The sequence below is a fragment of the Bufo gargarizans genome, chromosome 8 (genome assembly GCF_014858855.1).
Source record: "Bufo gargarizans isolate SCDJY-AF-19 chromosome 8, ASM1485885v1, whole genome shotgun sequence".
In the NCBI taxonomy this organism is placed as follows: domain Eukaryota; kingdom Metazoa; phylum Chordata; class Amphibia; order Anura; family Bufonidae; genus Bufo; species Bufo gargarizans.
The window spans coordinates 174,501,963-174,520,615 of NC_058087.1; the positions used below are offsets into that span (position 1 = coordinate 174,501,963).

The 18,653-nt window shown below is 44.2% G+C and overlaps 1 protein-coding gene across 1 annotated transcript in view; it reads right to left on the minus strand.

Annotated features, from left to right (window-relative positions):
* LOC122944473 (cytochrome P450 2W1-like) overlaps positions 1-18,441 on the minus strand; it is a 36,736-nt gene extending 18,295 nt beyond the window's left edge. The window contains exons 1-5 of the mRNA XM_044302784.1: positions 18,170-18,441; positions 13,422-13,584; positions 10,283-10,432; positions 9,870-10,027; positions 1,798-1,971 (exon numbers count right to left, since the gene is read on the minus strand). Coding sequence (XP_044158719.1) covers positions 1,798-1,971; positions 9,870-10,027; positions 10,283-10,432; positions 13,422-13,584; positions 18,170-18,349 — 825 coding nt within the window. The 5' untranslated portion in view covers positions 18,350-18,441. The remainder of the gene's footprint in view (positions 1-1,797; positions 1,972-9,869; positions 10,028-10,282; positions 10,433-13,421; positions 13,585-18,169) is intronic.
* Between the last annotated feature and the right edge of the window lie 212 nt (positions 18,442-18,653).

Below are 18,653 nucleotides of genomic sequence, written 5' to 3' on the forward strand. Positions count from 1 at the left end.
GTGTAGTGTAGTGTAGTGTGGTGTTTGGTGCGACTGTACTGACCTACCTGAGTCCTCTGGTGGTCGATCCTAACAAAAGGGACCACCAGAGGACCAGGTAGGAGGTATATTAGACGCTGTTATGAAAACAGCGTCTAATATACCTGTTAGGGGTTAAAAAATTCGGATCTCCAGCCTGCCAGCGAGCGATCGCCGCTGGCAGGCTGGAGATCCACTCGCTTACCTTCCGTTCCTGTGAGCGCGCGCGCCTGTGTGCGCGCGTTCACAGGAAATCCCGGCCCTCGCGAGATGACGCGTATATGCGTCGTTGAGCGCAGGGCTGCCACCTCCGGACCGCACATCTGCGTTAGGCGGTCCGGAGGTGGTTAAACTAGTTAAACATAAAAACTATATAAACTTGGTATTCCCGTATTTCTAAAGAAAAAAATGCGCATGTGCATGTCTTCATGGCCGAAAGCACAAAAGCAAAAAACAAACACAATGCAACAGCACTCTGCAAACACAAATAATAAAGTAAATACAATAGTGCCATACTCACTATAGAAAATGTATAAGGTAATGCTATATTATAAATGTGAGATTCTTGACAAATTGACATTTTGTACAAAATCATTTGTGCCTGTCCGCCAACAGCAAGGCAATCTCTTTAGGACTGGAACCTACACTAAATACTGCTTCCAGTGGTGCCATACCGGCCGTCATTAAATTCAGGGAATGCAGGTTCCACATGCATGCAGAGCCCACTCTATAGTTTAACTCTCCTGGTGCCAAATGGCCTCCAATAAATGCAGGAAGTGCAGGCTACAGCTTTATACTTGTACTAATTAAAATCATCCTCTGGGACAGAGAGGGTAGTTAGTGTTGTTAGCGGACAGGCACAAATACTGTAATTTTGCACAATATGTATTTGCCAAGAATCTCACATTTATAACGTAGCATTAGTACCAGTATATTTTGTTTTTTGCTTTTGTTCTTCCAGCCATGGCGACTGCGCACTGGGATGTGCTGACTAACCCCTATTTTTCACTTTGCAGTCTGCATTGGCGGTGTGGCTGATTCCATTGGTCATGCACTCCTAACTAACCTGTCTGTCCTATAAGCTGATTTTTAATAGTACAAGCATTAGCATTAGTACATTTTCTACAGTGAGTATGGCACTCTTGTATTTACTTTATTATTTGTGTTTACAGAGTGCTGTTGCATTGTGTTTGTTTTTGCTTTTATTCCCGTAATTGTAGTGACCCAGAGAATAACATTATAATATTTATACTGCATGGTGAATGCCATAAAAACAAAACCCAAAGAGACAATGGTCATAACGTTCTTTCCAGCTATTTTCTCATAGTGAAACATTGAAGCTGCTTGTCAGTGGCTGTGATGCTGCGGACACAATAAACTAAGTTTTGAATGTCTGTAAAGCCCTGTGGAATATGTCAGCGCTATGTAAATGAGTAAAATATATAAGACCACTTTTACACTAGCGGCAGCCTTCTCCGGCAGGCTGATCCGGCAGGGGAACAGCCTACCAGATCCGTGCTGCCGCTAGTGCACCGTGCCGCCGGAAGTCCACTCCGGCCCCATACTATTATTCCGGCCCCATGCGGCCGGAATAAAACTGCCGAAGGAGGCTGCCGCTAGTGTAAAAGTAGCTTTAATCTGTCAAAAATGACAAGATGTGGGCAGTACATGGGTAATGTTATCATATGAGCATGTGCCATTTAGTGTTTAACACAATAAATCATTTTTTTTCTATTAAAATGTCCTGTTATCATTACGCAGCTAATTAAACTTCTTTACCATTTCATGTTTCTGCAGGAAAGCTTCTGCGTACGTCCTAAACGAGTCTTCATATTTAGCTTCTTTCGCTTCCTTGAAAAGAACTCTTAAAATTTCATTTAGTTGACTAATCCTGTCCATGACAAGACCGGGTTGTTTCAAGAAACATCTCAGTATTGGGAAGACACTGTAGTACTAAAAGGGGAAAACATACAATATATGTATCAATATATAAATATGAGTATTTGTTCATCCAATTCTCTTACCAATCCTATGCTACATGGTTAGGGCTCATTCACACGGCCGTTCCGTGCATTAGGGGCTGCTATTTGTCATCCCCAATGCACGGGCACCATCCGTGCGGCTGCTGGCGACGGATCCAAACCCATTCAACTTGAATGGGTTTGTGATCTGTCCGCACCGCAAAAAAAATAGATCATGTTCTATTTTTTGCTGTGCGGAGGCAAGGAGAGAAACCTCACGGAAGCACTCCGTAGTGCCGTGCCTCCTCTCCGCACCAACCTTCCGGATTGAGTACCCATTTAAGTGAATGGGTCCGCATCCATGATGCGGGGTGCACACGACTGGTACCTGCATATTGCGGACCCACTGTTTGCCCTTACACAGGTTGAAAAAATACATAGGTCAATCAGGTTCAACCTTTTTCACAACAATTACACATCAATTGTTAGATTAATTATAACCTTCAAGGATGTTTTCTCTCTACTATTTTTGACAAAATCTGCAGAGGCCCTGAAAGGAGCTCCCCACACAGATGTAAATATGCCCTTTTATTAATGCTGACATAAATAAATTGTATAGTATAAGGCAAGTCAGATACTACTCCAACCTCCATAGCTAATCTACAACAAATCTGTGCCAAATTCCAAAGTAAGCTGATTTTGCCGAAAAATCTGAAGGAAATTTCACCTATTGCAATGCATTGACAGTGAACATGATCAGCAATAAGTAATGAAGATATCAAAATCCCCACAGCAAACCCTCAATTGCAGTGTACATCATTTGAAGATTCTCAATACACAACAAATACACAAGTATATTAAGCTCAGATAGACACCTGTGTTACATAGGTTGAGAAAAGTCACAGGCCCATCAAGTTCAACTTTTCTTGATCAATTAACTACTAGATTATTATGACACATTATGACACTCAATGCCAATTATTATTAGATAAGCAACTAGCCCTTTTTAAATGCTGACATAGTATCTGCTATTATAAATTATTTGGGAAGTGTATTCCATAGTTTGACTACACTAACTGTAAAGAATCCTTTCCTGTATTAAAATAGTTTTTTCTTCCATGCGCAAAGAATGTCCCTTGGTTCTTTGTAAAGTCCTTGGAATGATTAAATCCCATGATAGTTCTTTGTATTGACTATACATGTACCATACATACATGTAAATCAGATCACCTCTAAGGCATCTCTTTTCCAAGCTGAAGAGACACCTTCCACACCTCTTAATAATCTGGTTGCCAGTGAACCTCAAAATTGCTACCAGCCTTCCAAAACTACTCCAGGTGGTAGGGAGATAAGGCTACCCCTAGGTTCTCACCAGAGGCCACCATGAGGCCGGATTAACTTTGCTGCTGGGGACCCAGGTTACATCTGTGGAGTAGGTAAACAGAAAACTGGTGCGGGCACACCAGTGGCAGACCTTCCAGAATGAGCAGGGCGCTACAAAGGCAAGTCAGCAAGCAGGGTCAAAACCAGAAGAGAAAGACACAGCAAATGCAGTAAAGAGAGGTTAATCCAGAGGCAGGCCAAGGTCAGTTACCAGAAGAGTCAATATAGGGCTCTTTCACACTTGCGTTCTTTTCTTCCGGCATAGAGTTCCGTCGTTGGGGCTCTATGCCGGAAGAATCCTGATCAGGATTATCCTAATGCATTCTGAATGGAGAGAAATCCGTTCAGGATGCATCAGGATGTCTTCAGTTCCGGAACGGAACGTTTTTTGGCCGGAGAAAATACCGTAGCATGCTGCGCTTTTTGATCCGGCCCAAAAAACTGAAGACTTGCCGCAAGGCCGGATCCGGAATGAATGCCCATTGAAAGGCATTGATCCGGATCCGGCCTTAAGCTAAACGTCGCTAAAGTCCTGTTTGCCATGGTAAAGTGTAATGGGGAGCGGGGGAGCAGTATACTTACCGTCCGTGCGGTACAGGGAGTGCAGAATTATTAGGCAAGTTGTATTTTTGAGGACTAATTTTATTATTGAACAACAACCATGTTCTCAATGAACCCAAAAAACTCATTAATATCAAAGCTGAATATTTTTGGAAGTAGTTTTTAGTTTGTTTTTAGTTTTAGCTATTTTAGGGGGATATCTGTGTGTACAGGTGACTATTACTGTACATAATTATTAGGCAACTTAACAAAAAACAAATATATACCCATTTCAATTATTTATTTTTACCAGTGAAACCAATATAACATCTCAACATTCACAAATATACATTTCTGACATTCAAAAACAAAACAAAAACAAATCAGTGACCAATATAGCCACCTTTCTTTGCAAGGACACTCAAAAGCCAGCCATCCATGGATTCTGTCAGTGTTTTGATCTGTTCACCATCAACATTGCGTGCAGCAGCAACCACAGTCTCCCAGACACTGTTCAGAGAGGTGTACTGTTTTCCCTCCTTGTAAATCTCACATTTGATGATGGACCACAGGTTCTCAATGGGGTTCAGATCAGGTGAACAAGGAGGCCATGTCATTAGATTTTCTTCTTTTATACCCTTTCTTGCCAGCCACGTTGTGGAGTACTTGGATGCGTGTGATGGAGCATTGTCCTGCATGAAAATCATGTTTTTCTTACCTTGCAGACTTCTTCCTGTACCACTGCTTGAAGAAGGTGTCTTCCAGAAACTGGCAGTAGGACTGGGAGTTGAGCTTGACTCCATCCTCAACCCAAAAAGGCCCCACAAGCTCATCTTTGATAATACCAGCCCAAACCAGTACTCCACCTCCACCTTGCTGGCGTCTGAGTCGGACTGGAGCTCTCTGCCCTTTACCAATCCAGCCATCTGTCCCATCAAGACTCACTCTCATTTCATCAGTCCATAAAACCTTAGAAAAATCAGTCTTGAGATATTTCTTGGCCCAGTCTTGACGTTTCAGCTTGTGTGTCTTGTTCAGTGGTGGTCGTCTTTCAGCCTTTCTTACCTTGGCCATGTCTCTGAGTATTGCACACCTTGTGCTTTTGGGCACTCCAGTGATGTTGCAGCTCTGAAATATGGCCAAACTGGTGGCAAGTGGCATCTTGGCAGCTGCACGCTTGATTTTTCTCAGTTCATGGGCAGTTATTTTGCGCCTTGGTTTTTCCACACGCTTCTTGCGACCCTGTTGACTATTTTGAATGAAACGCTTGATTGTTCGATGATCACGCTTCAGAAGCTTTGCAATTTTAAGAGTGCTGCATCCCTCTGCAAGATATCTCACTATTTTTGACTTTTCTGAGCCTGTCAAGTCCTTCTTTTGACCCATTTTGCCAAAGGAAAGGAAGTTGCCTAATAATTATGCACACCTGATATAGGGTGTTGATGTCATTAGACCACACCCCTTCTCATTACAGAGATGCACATCACCTAATATGCTTAATTGGTAGTAGGCTTTCGAGCCTATACAGCTTGGAGTAAGACAACATGCATAAAGAGGATGATGTGGTCAAAATACTCATTTGCCTAATAATTCTGCACGTAGTGTAAATATACTGCTCCCCCGCTCCCCACTACTACTATGGCAACCAGGACTTTAATAGCGTCCTTGCTGCCATAGTAACACAGAATGCATTTTGAAGACTGATCTGTCTTCAAATGCTTTCAGTTCACTTGCGTTTCTCCGGATCTGGCGTGTAATTCCGGCAAATGGAGTACACGCCGGATCCGGACAACGCAAGTGTGAAAGAGGCCTAAGCAGGAACAGAAGCCACAGGATGAATTCAAAAACAAGCCAAGAATTAGCAGCCTTAATGGGTTATGCAGTCAGAACATGCTGATGGCCTAGCCTCGGTATAGGTCATCATTCTCTGATCGGTGGGGGTCTTTCTCCCAGCAGAGGAAGTGCTCCTTCCTCTTTACAATTACACTGAGCATCTTGTCACTTGCAGAGTCATCCGTCGCCATCGTGAATGAAACAAGCACTTGAAGAGGAAGCTGTGCTGTCCCAGCTGCTGCGTGGGGGTGCTGGGTGTTGGACCCCCACTGATCAGATATTTTGATGATCTATGCTGAGGATAGGTCATCATTATGTACCGGCTTCACAACCTCTTTAAAGAGGACCTTTCACCACTCCTGATTTGTCTGTTTTAATAGCTTCATGCATTCCCCACGTACTAACAATTCTGGAGCATCTATTCTTATGGCTCTATGTTGTCCCATTCCTCTATTATTTCTACTAGAAGTCATGAATAATTGCTAGCTGTCTGCGGTAAGGGTACAGAGGGGAGGTAACAAGTTGGGGTGTGTACCTGCACAGTCTTAAAATGGCAGCACTGATTGGATAGAGTGAGTCTGTGCAGGTACACCCCCCCAACTGGTTACCGCCCCTCTGTACCCTTACTGAAGGCTAATAGCAATTCAGTCATAACTTCTAGTAGAAATAACAGAGGAATGGCACAACATACAGATATAAAAATAGATGCTGCAGAATTGTTATTACATGGGGAATGCATGTCGTTATTAGAACAGGAATGTCAGGAGTGGTGATAGGTCCTCTTTAAGTCTCCCACCTAGCTCTGGGACTGAACATAGAGTAAAATCCTGACTGGTTCGGCTTCTAATCATCTTGACAGGTCGAATAGCCGGACTTGGCTGATCAGCGTGGCACACCTCCCAGTGCGGCCCTGCAAAATGATTTGGCTGGGAGAACTCCTGACAGAACCCATTCTAGCTCTCCTATACATTTTATATTATATGAAACCCAAAACTAAATCTTAGATTTAAGACGTGGTCTTACGAGGGATTTATAAAGGGGTGAGATTACATTGGGATGAAAGGTCTTTAGCTGTCTTTTTATAAATATATTAGCTAGGTTGTAACCAGATCACTTAAGTCCTTTTCTTGTTCTATTGTCCCCACTTTTATTCCATTTAATGTCTATGCAGCCCCAGGTTCCCACTCAGGGTGCCAGAACCAATGAGCGCTTCCATCATTACAGATGTCACTCACTCACTATCACTCACTGACCGCTCAGCTCCCCGCGCTCTTTTTCTCCTTCAGGCCAGCGCTCTAAATGGTGAATCAAGGAGACTTCTCCCTGCTCCACCATTGAGCCTACAGGCACAGATCGTGCTTCCGGCCTGTGTGGGAGGAGCCTGAGCCCGGGAATCTGCCTGTGCTCCTCCCACACAGTGCTGCAGAGCGATCTGTGCCTGCAGGGGAGGGCTGGATCTGATCATCAGGAATAGGGCAAGGCGAGGGCATTACTACTATTAAGGGGGCACATTGGGCATTACTACTGTGAAGGGGCACAGAGGGTATTACTACTACAAAGGGGCACAGAGGGCATTATTACTATGAAGGGGGCACAATGGGCATTATTATTGTGAAGGGGACACAGAGGGCATTACTACTACAGAGGGGCACAGAGGGCATTATTACTATGAAGGGGGCACAATGGACATTATTACTGTGAACGAGACACAGAGAGCATTACTACTACAAAGGGGGCACAGAGGGCATTACTACTATGAAGGGGGCACAATGGGCATTACTACTGTGAAGGAGGCACAGAGGACATTACTACTATGAAGGGAGCACAATGGGCATTACTACTATATAGGGGGCACAATGGGCATTACTACTATGAAAGAAGCACAATGGGCATTATTACTATGACATGGGCACAATGGGCATTACTACTATTAAGGGGGCTCAATGGGCATTATTACTATGAAGCTGGCACAATGGGCAATACTACTGTGAAGTGGCACAATGGGCATTACTACTGGGAATGGGGCACAAAGAAGGCATAACTACTGTGAAAGGGGTACAGAGGACATCACTACTGTGAAGGGGCAACACTGTCATGGGGGCACAGTGAGGACATAACTACTGTGAAGGGGACAAACGGCATTACCACAGTCAGTGAAGGGGACACAGATAGGGCATTACTACTGTGAAAGGGGCACAGTGAAGAGATAAATATTTTAAGGGAGGCACAATGTGGGCATAACTACTGGGAAAGTTGTATAATGAGGGCATACATTCTATGAGGGGGCACAGTGTGGGCATAACTACCATGAGGGAGCACAATATGGCCATAACTACCATAAGGGGGCACAATGTGGATATTATTAGAGGTCACATATCTGGGCATAAGTACTGTGAAGGTTGCACAATGAGGGCAATACTACTAAGTTGGCACAATTTTTTAAAGTAATGGGGGGGGGGGGGGGGCTGTTGTCAGAGAAAAGAACCACCTCAGGTGCCAAACACCTTACATTTTTCTACAATAAAATTTGTCTACCACGTTCTTGCCCATGCTGCCATGATGTCATGACCATTGATATGTCTTTGCTTTTCGCCTCATGCACACGACCGTTTTTTTTTTGCGGTCCGCAAAAACGGGTTCCGTAGTTCCGTGATCCGTGTCCGTTTTTTCTTCCGTGGGTCTTCCTTGATTTTTGGAGGATCCACGGACATGAAGGAAAAAGTCGTTTTGGTGTCCGCCTGGCCGCGCAGAGCCAAACGGATCCGTCCTGACTTACAATGCAAGTCAATGGGGACGGATCCGTTTGACGTTGACACAATATGGTGCAATTGCAAACGGATCCGTCCCCCATTGACTTTTAATATAAAGTCAGGAGTCCCTATTAATATACCATAGGATCGGAGTTTTCTCCAATCCGATGGTATATTTTAACTTGAAGCGTCCCCATCACCATGTGAACACCTCTATGTTAGAATATACCATCGGATTTGAGTTAGATCGTCAAAACTCAGATCAGTATATTCTAACACAGAGGCGTTCCCATAGTGACGCTTCAAGTTAGAATATACTAAGAACTGTGTACATGACTGCCCCCTGCTGCCTGGCAGCATCCGATCTCTTACAGGGGGCTGTGATCCGCACAATTAACCCCTCAAGTGCCGCACCTGAGGGGTTAATTGTGCGTATCATAGCCCCCTGTAAGAGATCAGGTGCTGCCAGGCAGCAGGGGGCAGACCCCCCTCCCTCCCCTGTATTTAACTCATTGGTGGCCAGTGCGGCCCCCCTTCCTCCCTTGTATTTAACTCATTGGTGGCCAGTGCGACCTCCTCCCCTAATTAAAATTCCCCCCCCCCATCATTGGTGGCAGCGGAGAGTTCCGATCGGAGTCTCAGTTTAATCGCTGGGGTTCCGATCGGTTACCATGGAAACTAGGACGCTACTGCAGTCCTGGCTTCCATGGTTACTTAGCAATTTTAGAAGCATTATACTACCTGCGCTCCTCCTACTGGTAAGTGAAAGGACTGTGCGGCGCATTGCCTATAGCACAGACCTGTGCGGCACCTGAGGGGTTAATTGTGCGGATCACAGCCCCCTGTAAGAGATCGGATGCTGACAGGCAGCAGGGGGCAGTCATGTACACAGTTCGTAGTATATTCTAACTTGAAGCATCCCCATCACCATGGGAACACCTCTGTGTTAGAATATACTGTCGGATCTGAGTTTTCACGAAGTGAAACCTCAGCTCAGAAAAAGCTTTTATGCAGACGGATCTTCGAATCCGTCTGTATGAAAGTAGCCTACGGCCACGGATCACGGACGCGGATGTCAATCTTCTGTGCATCCGTGTTTTTTCATGGACCCATTGACTTGAATGGGTCCGTGAACCATTGTCCGTCAAAAAAATAGGACAGGTCATATTTTTTTGACGGACAGGAAACACGGATCACGGAGGCGGGTGACAAACGGTGCATTTTCCGAGTTTTCAACGGACCCATTGAAAGTCAATGGGTCCGCAGAAAATCACGGAAAACGGCACAACGGACACGGATACACACAACAGTCGTGTGCCTTTATCGGGTAAATAAAATATTTATTGACCACTATTTTCATTGATAGTTTAAAGATACACTTTACCTTTGCACCTGGAGTACCAGTATTGACTACAATATCATCCATGATGGTTATGAACTTCTGAAACGTTGGGTTGTTATAGTCAAATCGTCTCCCAAATAACATTCCAAAAGTTATGTTAGGGGCAGCCAGATATAACACTTTCTTATGAAAAGGTTTACCTGGAATGTAACATAAAACATAGCATTACTCACTGTCTGGGTCGTAGACTAGAAAAAGATCAAATGAAAACTCAGTCCAGTATCTATGATCATGTATGGTGAGCATCTAGCAATGCATCATTCTAGCACTAGTAGTTTTTCTGATCGCCATTGCTGAACATGGCGCCTACAAGTTTTTAAGAAGTTTCTCAAAGCTACCACAGAAACATGTCATATGTAAAACTGGCATCAGAAAGGTATCTGACATACACTCACCATTATAAGACTGAATTTCCTTATTCAGAAACTGTAGCTCCTCAATAATTCTGCCTTCAATGGGTTTCTTCCCCATGCCAAGATCTCTTAGTATGGAGAGCATAAATCTTCGGGTTACCTTCCATATCTCATCATTACTGAAGAAAACTCCTGGAAGAGAAGAACAAATGACTTCCTAGTGCAGGGACCAGTCCTTACAACCAATATTAAATACTACTTCTCTATTATCCCTTCCAGCAGTGACACACCCTATGAGACCTTACGCAACATTCACCACTACCAATCAATTTGCATGCTCCAAATTAGGTGTCAGAATTAGTGTTGAGCAAAATTCTTGAAAATTCAATTCAGCTGCTTTGCCGAATAAAAAAAAAAAATTGTTTTGTGACTAAATTTTTTTCGGCAGAAAGTGCATTTCTTTGTAAGTGGTGGGTGGGTAACTCAATTGCCCAGCTCCCCATCATGGAACCCCTCAGATGCTGCTTTCATTGCTGATTGCAGCATCTGACATTAATATTAAAGTCTATCATAAAAAAATAAAAAATAAATCATGCTTACCTCATTCATTTGATCTCGAAGAGCCTGCCGCTGCCATCTTGATTGAAGATCCAGCGTGAAATCTCTTGTGGAGCGTGATGATGTCATCTTCTGACGGTGTGGTGATGTCATACGTCACTGTGCATAAGATTTTACGTTGGATCATCAATCAAGATGAACGCGGTGGGCTCTTCGCGCTCAAACAAATGAGGTGAGTATGATTTTTTTTACCCCATTTCAAGGAAAATCGATTTGTTACCACGAAGCACAAGGAAATTCGGCTTCGCAAATCCAATTTTCCCTGAAATTCGAATCGAAGTCCACTTTGGACATTTCAATTCGCTCAACACTAGTCAGAATCTGCAGAAGCCCTACAAAAACATATAAAAACTCACAAAAGCTAAAGGTCAATTATTATACTTCTTGAAAGTCCTGTTGTATATATATCAAGGACTTATATTACATAAAGGCTACCTATGCTGGTTCTTAGTGGCCCTTCGAGAGCCCTGGTTGGTCCCTTTACCTTGAAGAAAATGTACAGAGCTCCCCTTTCCAAAAGAACTTTTTTCTAGCAAGCCATTGAGGAAAATTGGCTAAAGAGTCATGGAATGTATGACGGGGGGAGGGGGAAGGAGGGGCAGGAGTGGAAACAAACAACAAACACCAGACCCTTCCATCTTGGATTGCAAACCATACACCATATGGAAGGGTCTGTTTTGATAAGTGATGTCCATAGATACTGTAAGTGATGTTATTGATATTGTTAGATATATGTGTGTCTCTCTCTTAGGGCTCTTTCACACTTGCATTGTCCGGATCCGTCGTGTACTCCATTTGCCGGAAGTGCCCGCCAGATCCGTAACACCGCAAGTGAACTAAAAGCATTTGAAGACGGATCCGTCTTCAAAATGCGTTCAGTGTTACTATGGCAGCCAGGAAGCTATTAAGGTCCTGGTTGCCATAGTAGTAGTGGGGAGCGGTATACTTACAGTCCGTGCGGCTCCCGGGGCGCTCCAGAATGACGTCAGAGCGCCCCATGCGCATGGATGACGTGCCATGTGATCACGTGATCCATGCGCCTGGGGCGCCCTGATGTCACTCTGGAGCGCCCCGGGAGCCGCACGGACAGTAAGTATGCTGCTCCCCCGCTCCCCGCTACACTTTACCATGGCTGCCAGGACTTTAGCATCCCGGCAGCCATGGTAACCATTCAGAAAAAGCTAAACGTCGGATCCGGCAATGCGCCGAAACGACGTTTAGCTTAAGGCCGGATCCGGATTAATGCCTTTCAATGGGCATTAATTCCGGATCCGTCCTTGCGGCAAGTGTTCAGGATTTTTGGCCGGAGCAAAAAGCGCAGCATGCTGTGGTATTTTCTCCGGCCAAAAAACGTTCCGGTCCGGAACTGAAGACATCCTGATGCATCCTGAACGGATTTCTCGCCATTCAGAATGCATTAGGATAAAACTGATCAGGATTCGTCCGGCATAGAGCCCCGACGACGGAACTCTATGCCGGAAGAAAAGAACGCAGGTGTGAAAGAGCACTTACTCCTTACTCCCTGCCTCCTGAATTATTCACTCACTGAGTAGATAAAACTCAGTTTCACTGAGATATGAGGTTACAGTTGCCCCCAGTAGTCTAAGGAGAAGAGAGGAAGCAAAGTGAGCAGGAGACTAGTTGCTATAATGTCTCCTATACAAGGCACACAGTGAGAATAAAAGATCTGTAGCTCACCTTCAGAACCAGCAGCAGCATGGAGGGCATGATACTGCAGTACTGAACAGTATAGCTGTAAATCAAGGTCAGGGGTGGGATAAAAAATACTAACTACAGTAGCATCCCTATATGTCTGTACTGTATGTCTCTCACACTCTGCAGCTACCCCCTTATCACCTTCCATCTTTATAGACTTCTATGGGTAACTGTAACTATCTTGACAGTGCATTTAGAATGAGGGAACAGTTCAGGAGGCAGTGAGAGAATGAAAGGAGCCTGATAAGTGGAGAAAGAGGTATTTATCTCTCTTAAATAAATTACATTGTCTCTTATCTTAACTTGTACTATTCATTTAAGTTATTAATAATTGGGAAAACAATGTGAGGGCTGTGTGCGCACCTTGCCGGTGCTGTGGACTGCAACTAGCGGTCCGCAATGCACGGGCACCAGCCACGTGCCCGCCGCTTGCAATCCGCAACATTCAGTCATCACTGCAAAAAATAGAACATCCCACGGAAGTGCTCCGTAGTGCTTCCGTGGGCTCCATATCTTGCAGATTGCAGACTTATTCAAGTGAATGGGTCCGCATCTGTGATATGGAGTGCACACTGCCTTATATTGTGGACCCGCTGTTTGCGGTTCTCGTGTTCCCCATAGCAGCAAAATCAGCTACATCTTGTACCCATTTCTTATTGAAAGATGAAAGAATAGTCAGCCCTAAGTGAATATTTTATCATTCAGGAGGCACAGCTATAAAGGGCACAGTCATTGCATAAAGCCTCCACAGCCTTGTTCACTAAGGCTGGAGATTACCGCCATTGACTTTCCCTCAATCTCATAAATGAATGATTTCAGGTAAGATGGACTTGATGGGGTCAATTACCATGATTCTTCTGAAAGTTGTCAGCAATAGGGATTGGAGCACGATTTCCAAAATCATAGCTGGCCCCGAGCAGAGCATCTTTATTGGCTTCATACCCAACCAGAACCACTGCTTTTAAAGGCCCAAGATGGAAAGTGAAGACTGGACCATATTTCTTTGCAAGCTGCAAAACAAAATAATAATATTTTTTTTTTAAATGAAATGTATTTAATCACATCTGAATAAAATAAGTTGTCTCACTCATGAAGCTGCAGACTAACACATTTTCCTTAAAAGGAGGACTATATGACATGCAGCCATATTTCCAGGATAACGGGCTGTAAACAGACTCTTTTGGAGAGATTTATCAAGAGAGGCGTTTCCTACACCCATCTTAACCCCTATAATAACCCCCCAATGCCCGGGCCCCTCATATATGTTATACTTACCCCTCTCCTTGACATCCGCATCGCTCCGGATCCCTGCACGGCTGCTGCTAAAACATCTGGCGACAGGAGGAGGGGGGGGGGGTAGCAGCCAATAGCATCGTGGGTGACGGTAGAGAGGCTCGTCCCCATCATGGTCTGCTATTGGCTGCTCCACCCATTGCCGGATGTTTTGATTCCAGCAATGGGGAAGTGCAGCGGTGGCCGTGCGGGGATCAGGAGCAACACGGGTGCTGGGGAGAGGAATAAGTATAACTTAAAAGAGGGGCTCAGGCATTGGGGGGGTCATTATAGGGTTTGGATAACCCCATAAGTCTCCTGTCCGCTGGCGTGAGATGTGCCTAATTTATTAAGCCATTTTCCTCCCTGCCTTCCCAGAGCCATAACCATTTTATCCTTCCATTCACATAGCCGAATAACCATTTTATCCTTCCATTCACATAGCCGAATAGTTGTTTGTTTTTGCGGAACAAGTCTTACTTTCGAATGGCAAAGAAACTGCAATTCCGCCACAATTTTATGTGTTTGTTTTTACAGCGTTTGCGATGGGGTAAAACTGACTGCTACCTTCATTCTCAGGGTCATTACGATTGCAGAGATACCATATTTGTATAGTTTTTCTTGTGTTTTAAAACTGAATAAAATAAAAACTTTAAAAAAAAATAATTTGTTCTTTGCATCGCCATATTCTGAGCCCCATAACTTTTTCATAGTTATGTCTGCAAAGTTGTGTAGGGGTTAATTTTTTGGTGGGACAATTTGTAATTTTATTTATATTATTTTAGAGTGTGTATGACTTTTTGGTACCTCTTTATTCAATTTTTTGGGAGATGAAGCAACGGAAAAACGGCAAATTGGCCATTTTTTTTTTCCTGGTATGGCGTTATGGGATAAATACATTTATATTTGAATAGTTCTGGTATTTTGGGATATGGCGATGCTTATGATGGTTATTTTTTGGTATTGTTTATTTTTATTCTGGTAAGAGGGGGTGATTAGAATTTTTATATATTTTTTATATTTTTAGCAACTTATTTTAATATTTTTTTAGGCCCCCAAAAGGCTTAACAAAATGCAATCGTCAGATTGCTATTTTTATTTAGCATTGATATGTAATGCATTGATGCATAGAACATTCAGCATTTTCCAATGTTTCGCTGCCACCTGCAGGCCTACATTGGAATATACCTGTAGTAGACATCGGAGCCTCCAGCAGGCTCTGGCCTATTATTACCAAGGAAGAGCTTCTCCCAATATCAATGAGGAAAGCTGTTACCAGCACCGGAGGGCAGTATTTCTGAATTTTCACCACTCAGTGAAGACAGTATCCCTGGGTCTCTGTTGTTTAAACAGCAGAGCGTGCACCATACCATATTTAAGGTGACGACTTTTACCATTCATATACAGCTCTACATACAGCCCTGGTGCTCAGAATATGGCGATGCAAAGAAAAAATACATTTTTTAAAAAGTTTTAATTTTGTTCAGTTTTGAAACACAAGAAAAACTAAAACTAATATGGTATCTCTGTAATCCTAACGATGAGATGCAATGGCGTCTGTGCGGCCATCAGGAGCAACGAGGGTGTCGGGGAGCCGGGTAAGTACAACCTGCATGAGGGGCAGAGGCTTTAGAGGGGACATTATAGGGTTTGGATAACCCCTTTAATGTCTTGGAGAACTCTTTAAAAGTAAGAAAGTAATCGTACAGCATCTCATAGAGAACTTTATACTGGCACTGTATAGCGTTATATAATAAATATGATACGTGCCTTCATCAGGATGCACATGTCACGGCTGAGGATGGGGAAAACCCTCAGCCGTGCGATGCCAGAAGATGTTAAGCGCTGCTTGGCCAGGACGACAGAATTAGGGAGCAGGTCACCTCCTATCGTGTCCCTAAACTGACCCTGACTCCTAACAATATGAGTCAACTCTGAAGGTGGGAGGGCTCATACACCGGATGCCTTGGGGTCCCTGCTAGCCCTCAAGATTGCCCTGGAACAAGCAGGGTAAGACGACCTGTTCTTCCTAGGCACGGAGGAACAGGAGTCTCACTAGCCAAGCTGCAAAGGGAAGAGAACATAAACAGCCTATGGATATGGCAGGAGGCTGAAAAGCACTTCCACACCTACCTGCCACAGACACACAGACTGGATCCCGTGCAATACAGCAAGTGTCCACACCCAAACACCAATGGACACAGCACACACACAAACACACAGGAACCCAGATTCATAGGTGCATAACATCACAAAGGAAAACATCAAGTGGACATCAACATAAACCTAAGGGACACAATATGTTTATGACCACAAGGGTGGCCCCCACTGGCAGATGTAATAACCAGGAGGGTGTCTCCAGCAAAGCATGGCTGAAGAACCCCTCAGCAACTGATATCCAAAGAGGCTTTATAGCCCAAAGTGGCCACACCCACACAGACACGCAAGGAGAGGGAATTAACCCACTTAAAGGGGAAGTGTCCAAATGCACATCACACTGCGGCTGTTACGGCTGGCAACGACATGGGTGGCAACCATGTCCTGGGAGTCAGCCAGAAGGCCGAGACACTGCCACCACATGTACATCATACCAAACGTTGCCACGGGCAGCCACAGTGAAGGGAAGTGTCACAGTGCACACCTAACATAAGACCAAGTGCACACCAGACATACAAAGTGCATAACATAAATACACACCTAACAGAGAGGTTGCTAGGTGTAACCGCATGCCATTGCAGCAAGCTGCCTAGCACCAGCTCAGGCTGCTATACTGCGACAATACAACACTTGTTGCCCGCGGCAACCACAAGTGAGGCAGCACACTAGCGGCCCTCACCTGTGGTTGAACCACCAAACCAAAACCGCAGGCAACCGCATGCGGATCAGGAGTCATGACCATGGCCGTGACAGCACATTGTTGTATCTTAAAGATACACTGAAACAGGTGATTGGCAGGGGTGTGGGATGTCAGAACTCAGCCAATCAGCTATTGATCGCCTATCCTGAGGATAGCCCATCAAAATAACAAAATCTTGGAATACCCCTTTAAGCCATACTTATACTATTTGCATTAAGACACACATTTTCCATCGTGCTATACTGCTTGTCAAGTGAGGCATAAACAGAGTCTAAAACACAAATCTGGCACATTTTGATATAGTAAATCTTCCCCTTTAAGTAAGATCAGCATTTCATATGATGGTCTTAATCTGAAGTAAGTTGGAGTAAGATACACCAGATTAATTAAGGGTTCTTTCAGATGTGTCCTGTGCGGGAATCACATTCTGTGGGCTCGTTCACACGACCGTGTGAAGCCTGTGCCCGTATTGCGGATCCGCAATACACTGGTCCCGTTCCGTGGCCATTCCACATCACAGATGAGGACCCATTCAGTTCAATGGGTCTGCAGAATGGAACACTACGGAAGCACTACAGAGTGCTTTCTGAGGTTCCGTTCAGTGCTTCCGCACCGCAAAAAGATAGAGCTTGCTCTATCTTTTTGCGGAACGGAGGGATCGCGGACCCATTCAAGTGAATGGGGCCGCGATCCCTATGCGGCTGCCACACGGCAATTTGCGGTCCACAGCACGGGCACGGGCTTCACACGGTCGTGTGAACAAGCCCTGTGTGTGAATGTGATTATGGACATTGCTCGTTTCGCAGGAGCGCACAGCATTAAACCTCATTCACACGTCAGTGTTTTGGTCAATGATTTCCATCAGTGATTATGAGCCAAAACCAAGATTGGAGCCTCCACAGACATAAGGTAGAAGGAAAAGATCTGCACTAGCAGGGCCGGATTGGCCATAGACCTTTCAGGGAAATTCTCCGGTGGGATATCATCAGCTACAAGATCTAAGGTGGGGTAATCTCCTGCAGGACCATACGGGTCTTGTTTTAGCTGAGCCCTATTGCTATGACTGGGGGACCTTCTGTTCCTCATGTGGGCCTGTCTAATCATGCTAGAACTGACCATAGAAAGGACAAAATGATGTAATAATAGAAATGGGGGGAAAAAAACCCCCATAATACTTAATCGATAACACATATAAACCTAGAAGATTGCTTACAAGGCTGTAAAATAGCAAACGTCCTCAACAAAGAAAATTACATTTAACCCTTAAAGTTTTTAGGTTTTTTTGGCTACCTGCAGGAAAGTAATGTGTTATTCCCTTAAATGTTATCCATATGGACTTGATATGACCATGTATAATACCATATGCATGGACAAGAAGACTGTACAGAAAAATATTTCCAAGATCAGAAACTCTGGACAAACTGAGACATTGGTCATCAAAATAAATTAAATAAATATTACCTTACCTCCATAAAAGATAAGTCTTGCCTATCTACATCCAGTAAATGCAGGTTACCAATAATGGGGAACGGGGTCGGTCCTGGAGGAAAATTATAAATCTTCCTTTTTGAAAAGCCCATTAAGATCTTCACAATCAACATAACAACGGTGCACAGAAGGAAGCTGGTCACTAAGTCTGAAGCCATGGTAAATCGCCAGGTGTAGCCGTCACCATAAGGTCTGCAGCAGTCAGCCTTTGTATATACTGCACTTCCAGAGCTGAACTCCACCCTGTGCAAACAGCATTTCTTATTTGTTGCGTAGTTCTAATAGTTGAGTAATGAGTTAAAGCAAAGAGACTCAATTGGTTGGCAAAAAATAAAGACATCTGGTAAATGAGTACAATAGGCATATCTAGCCTAAATCTGCCAAAGTCAAGCATCACATAGCACAGTACTAGAGGAATTTAATTCTGTGCATAAAACTAATGAGATCTTTACTGACCTGAAA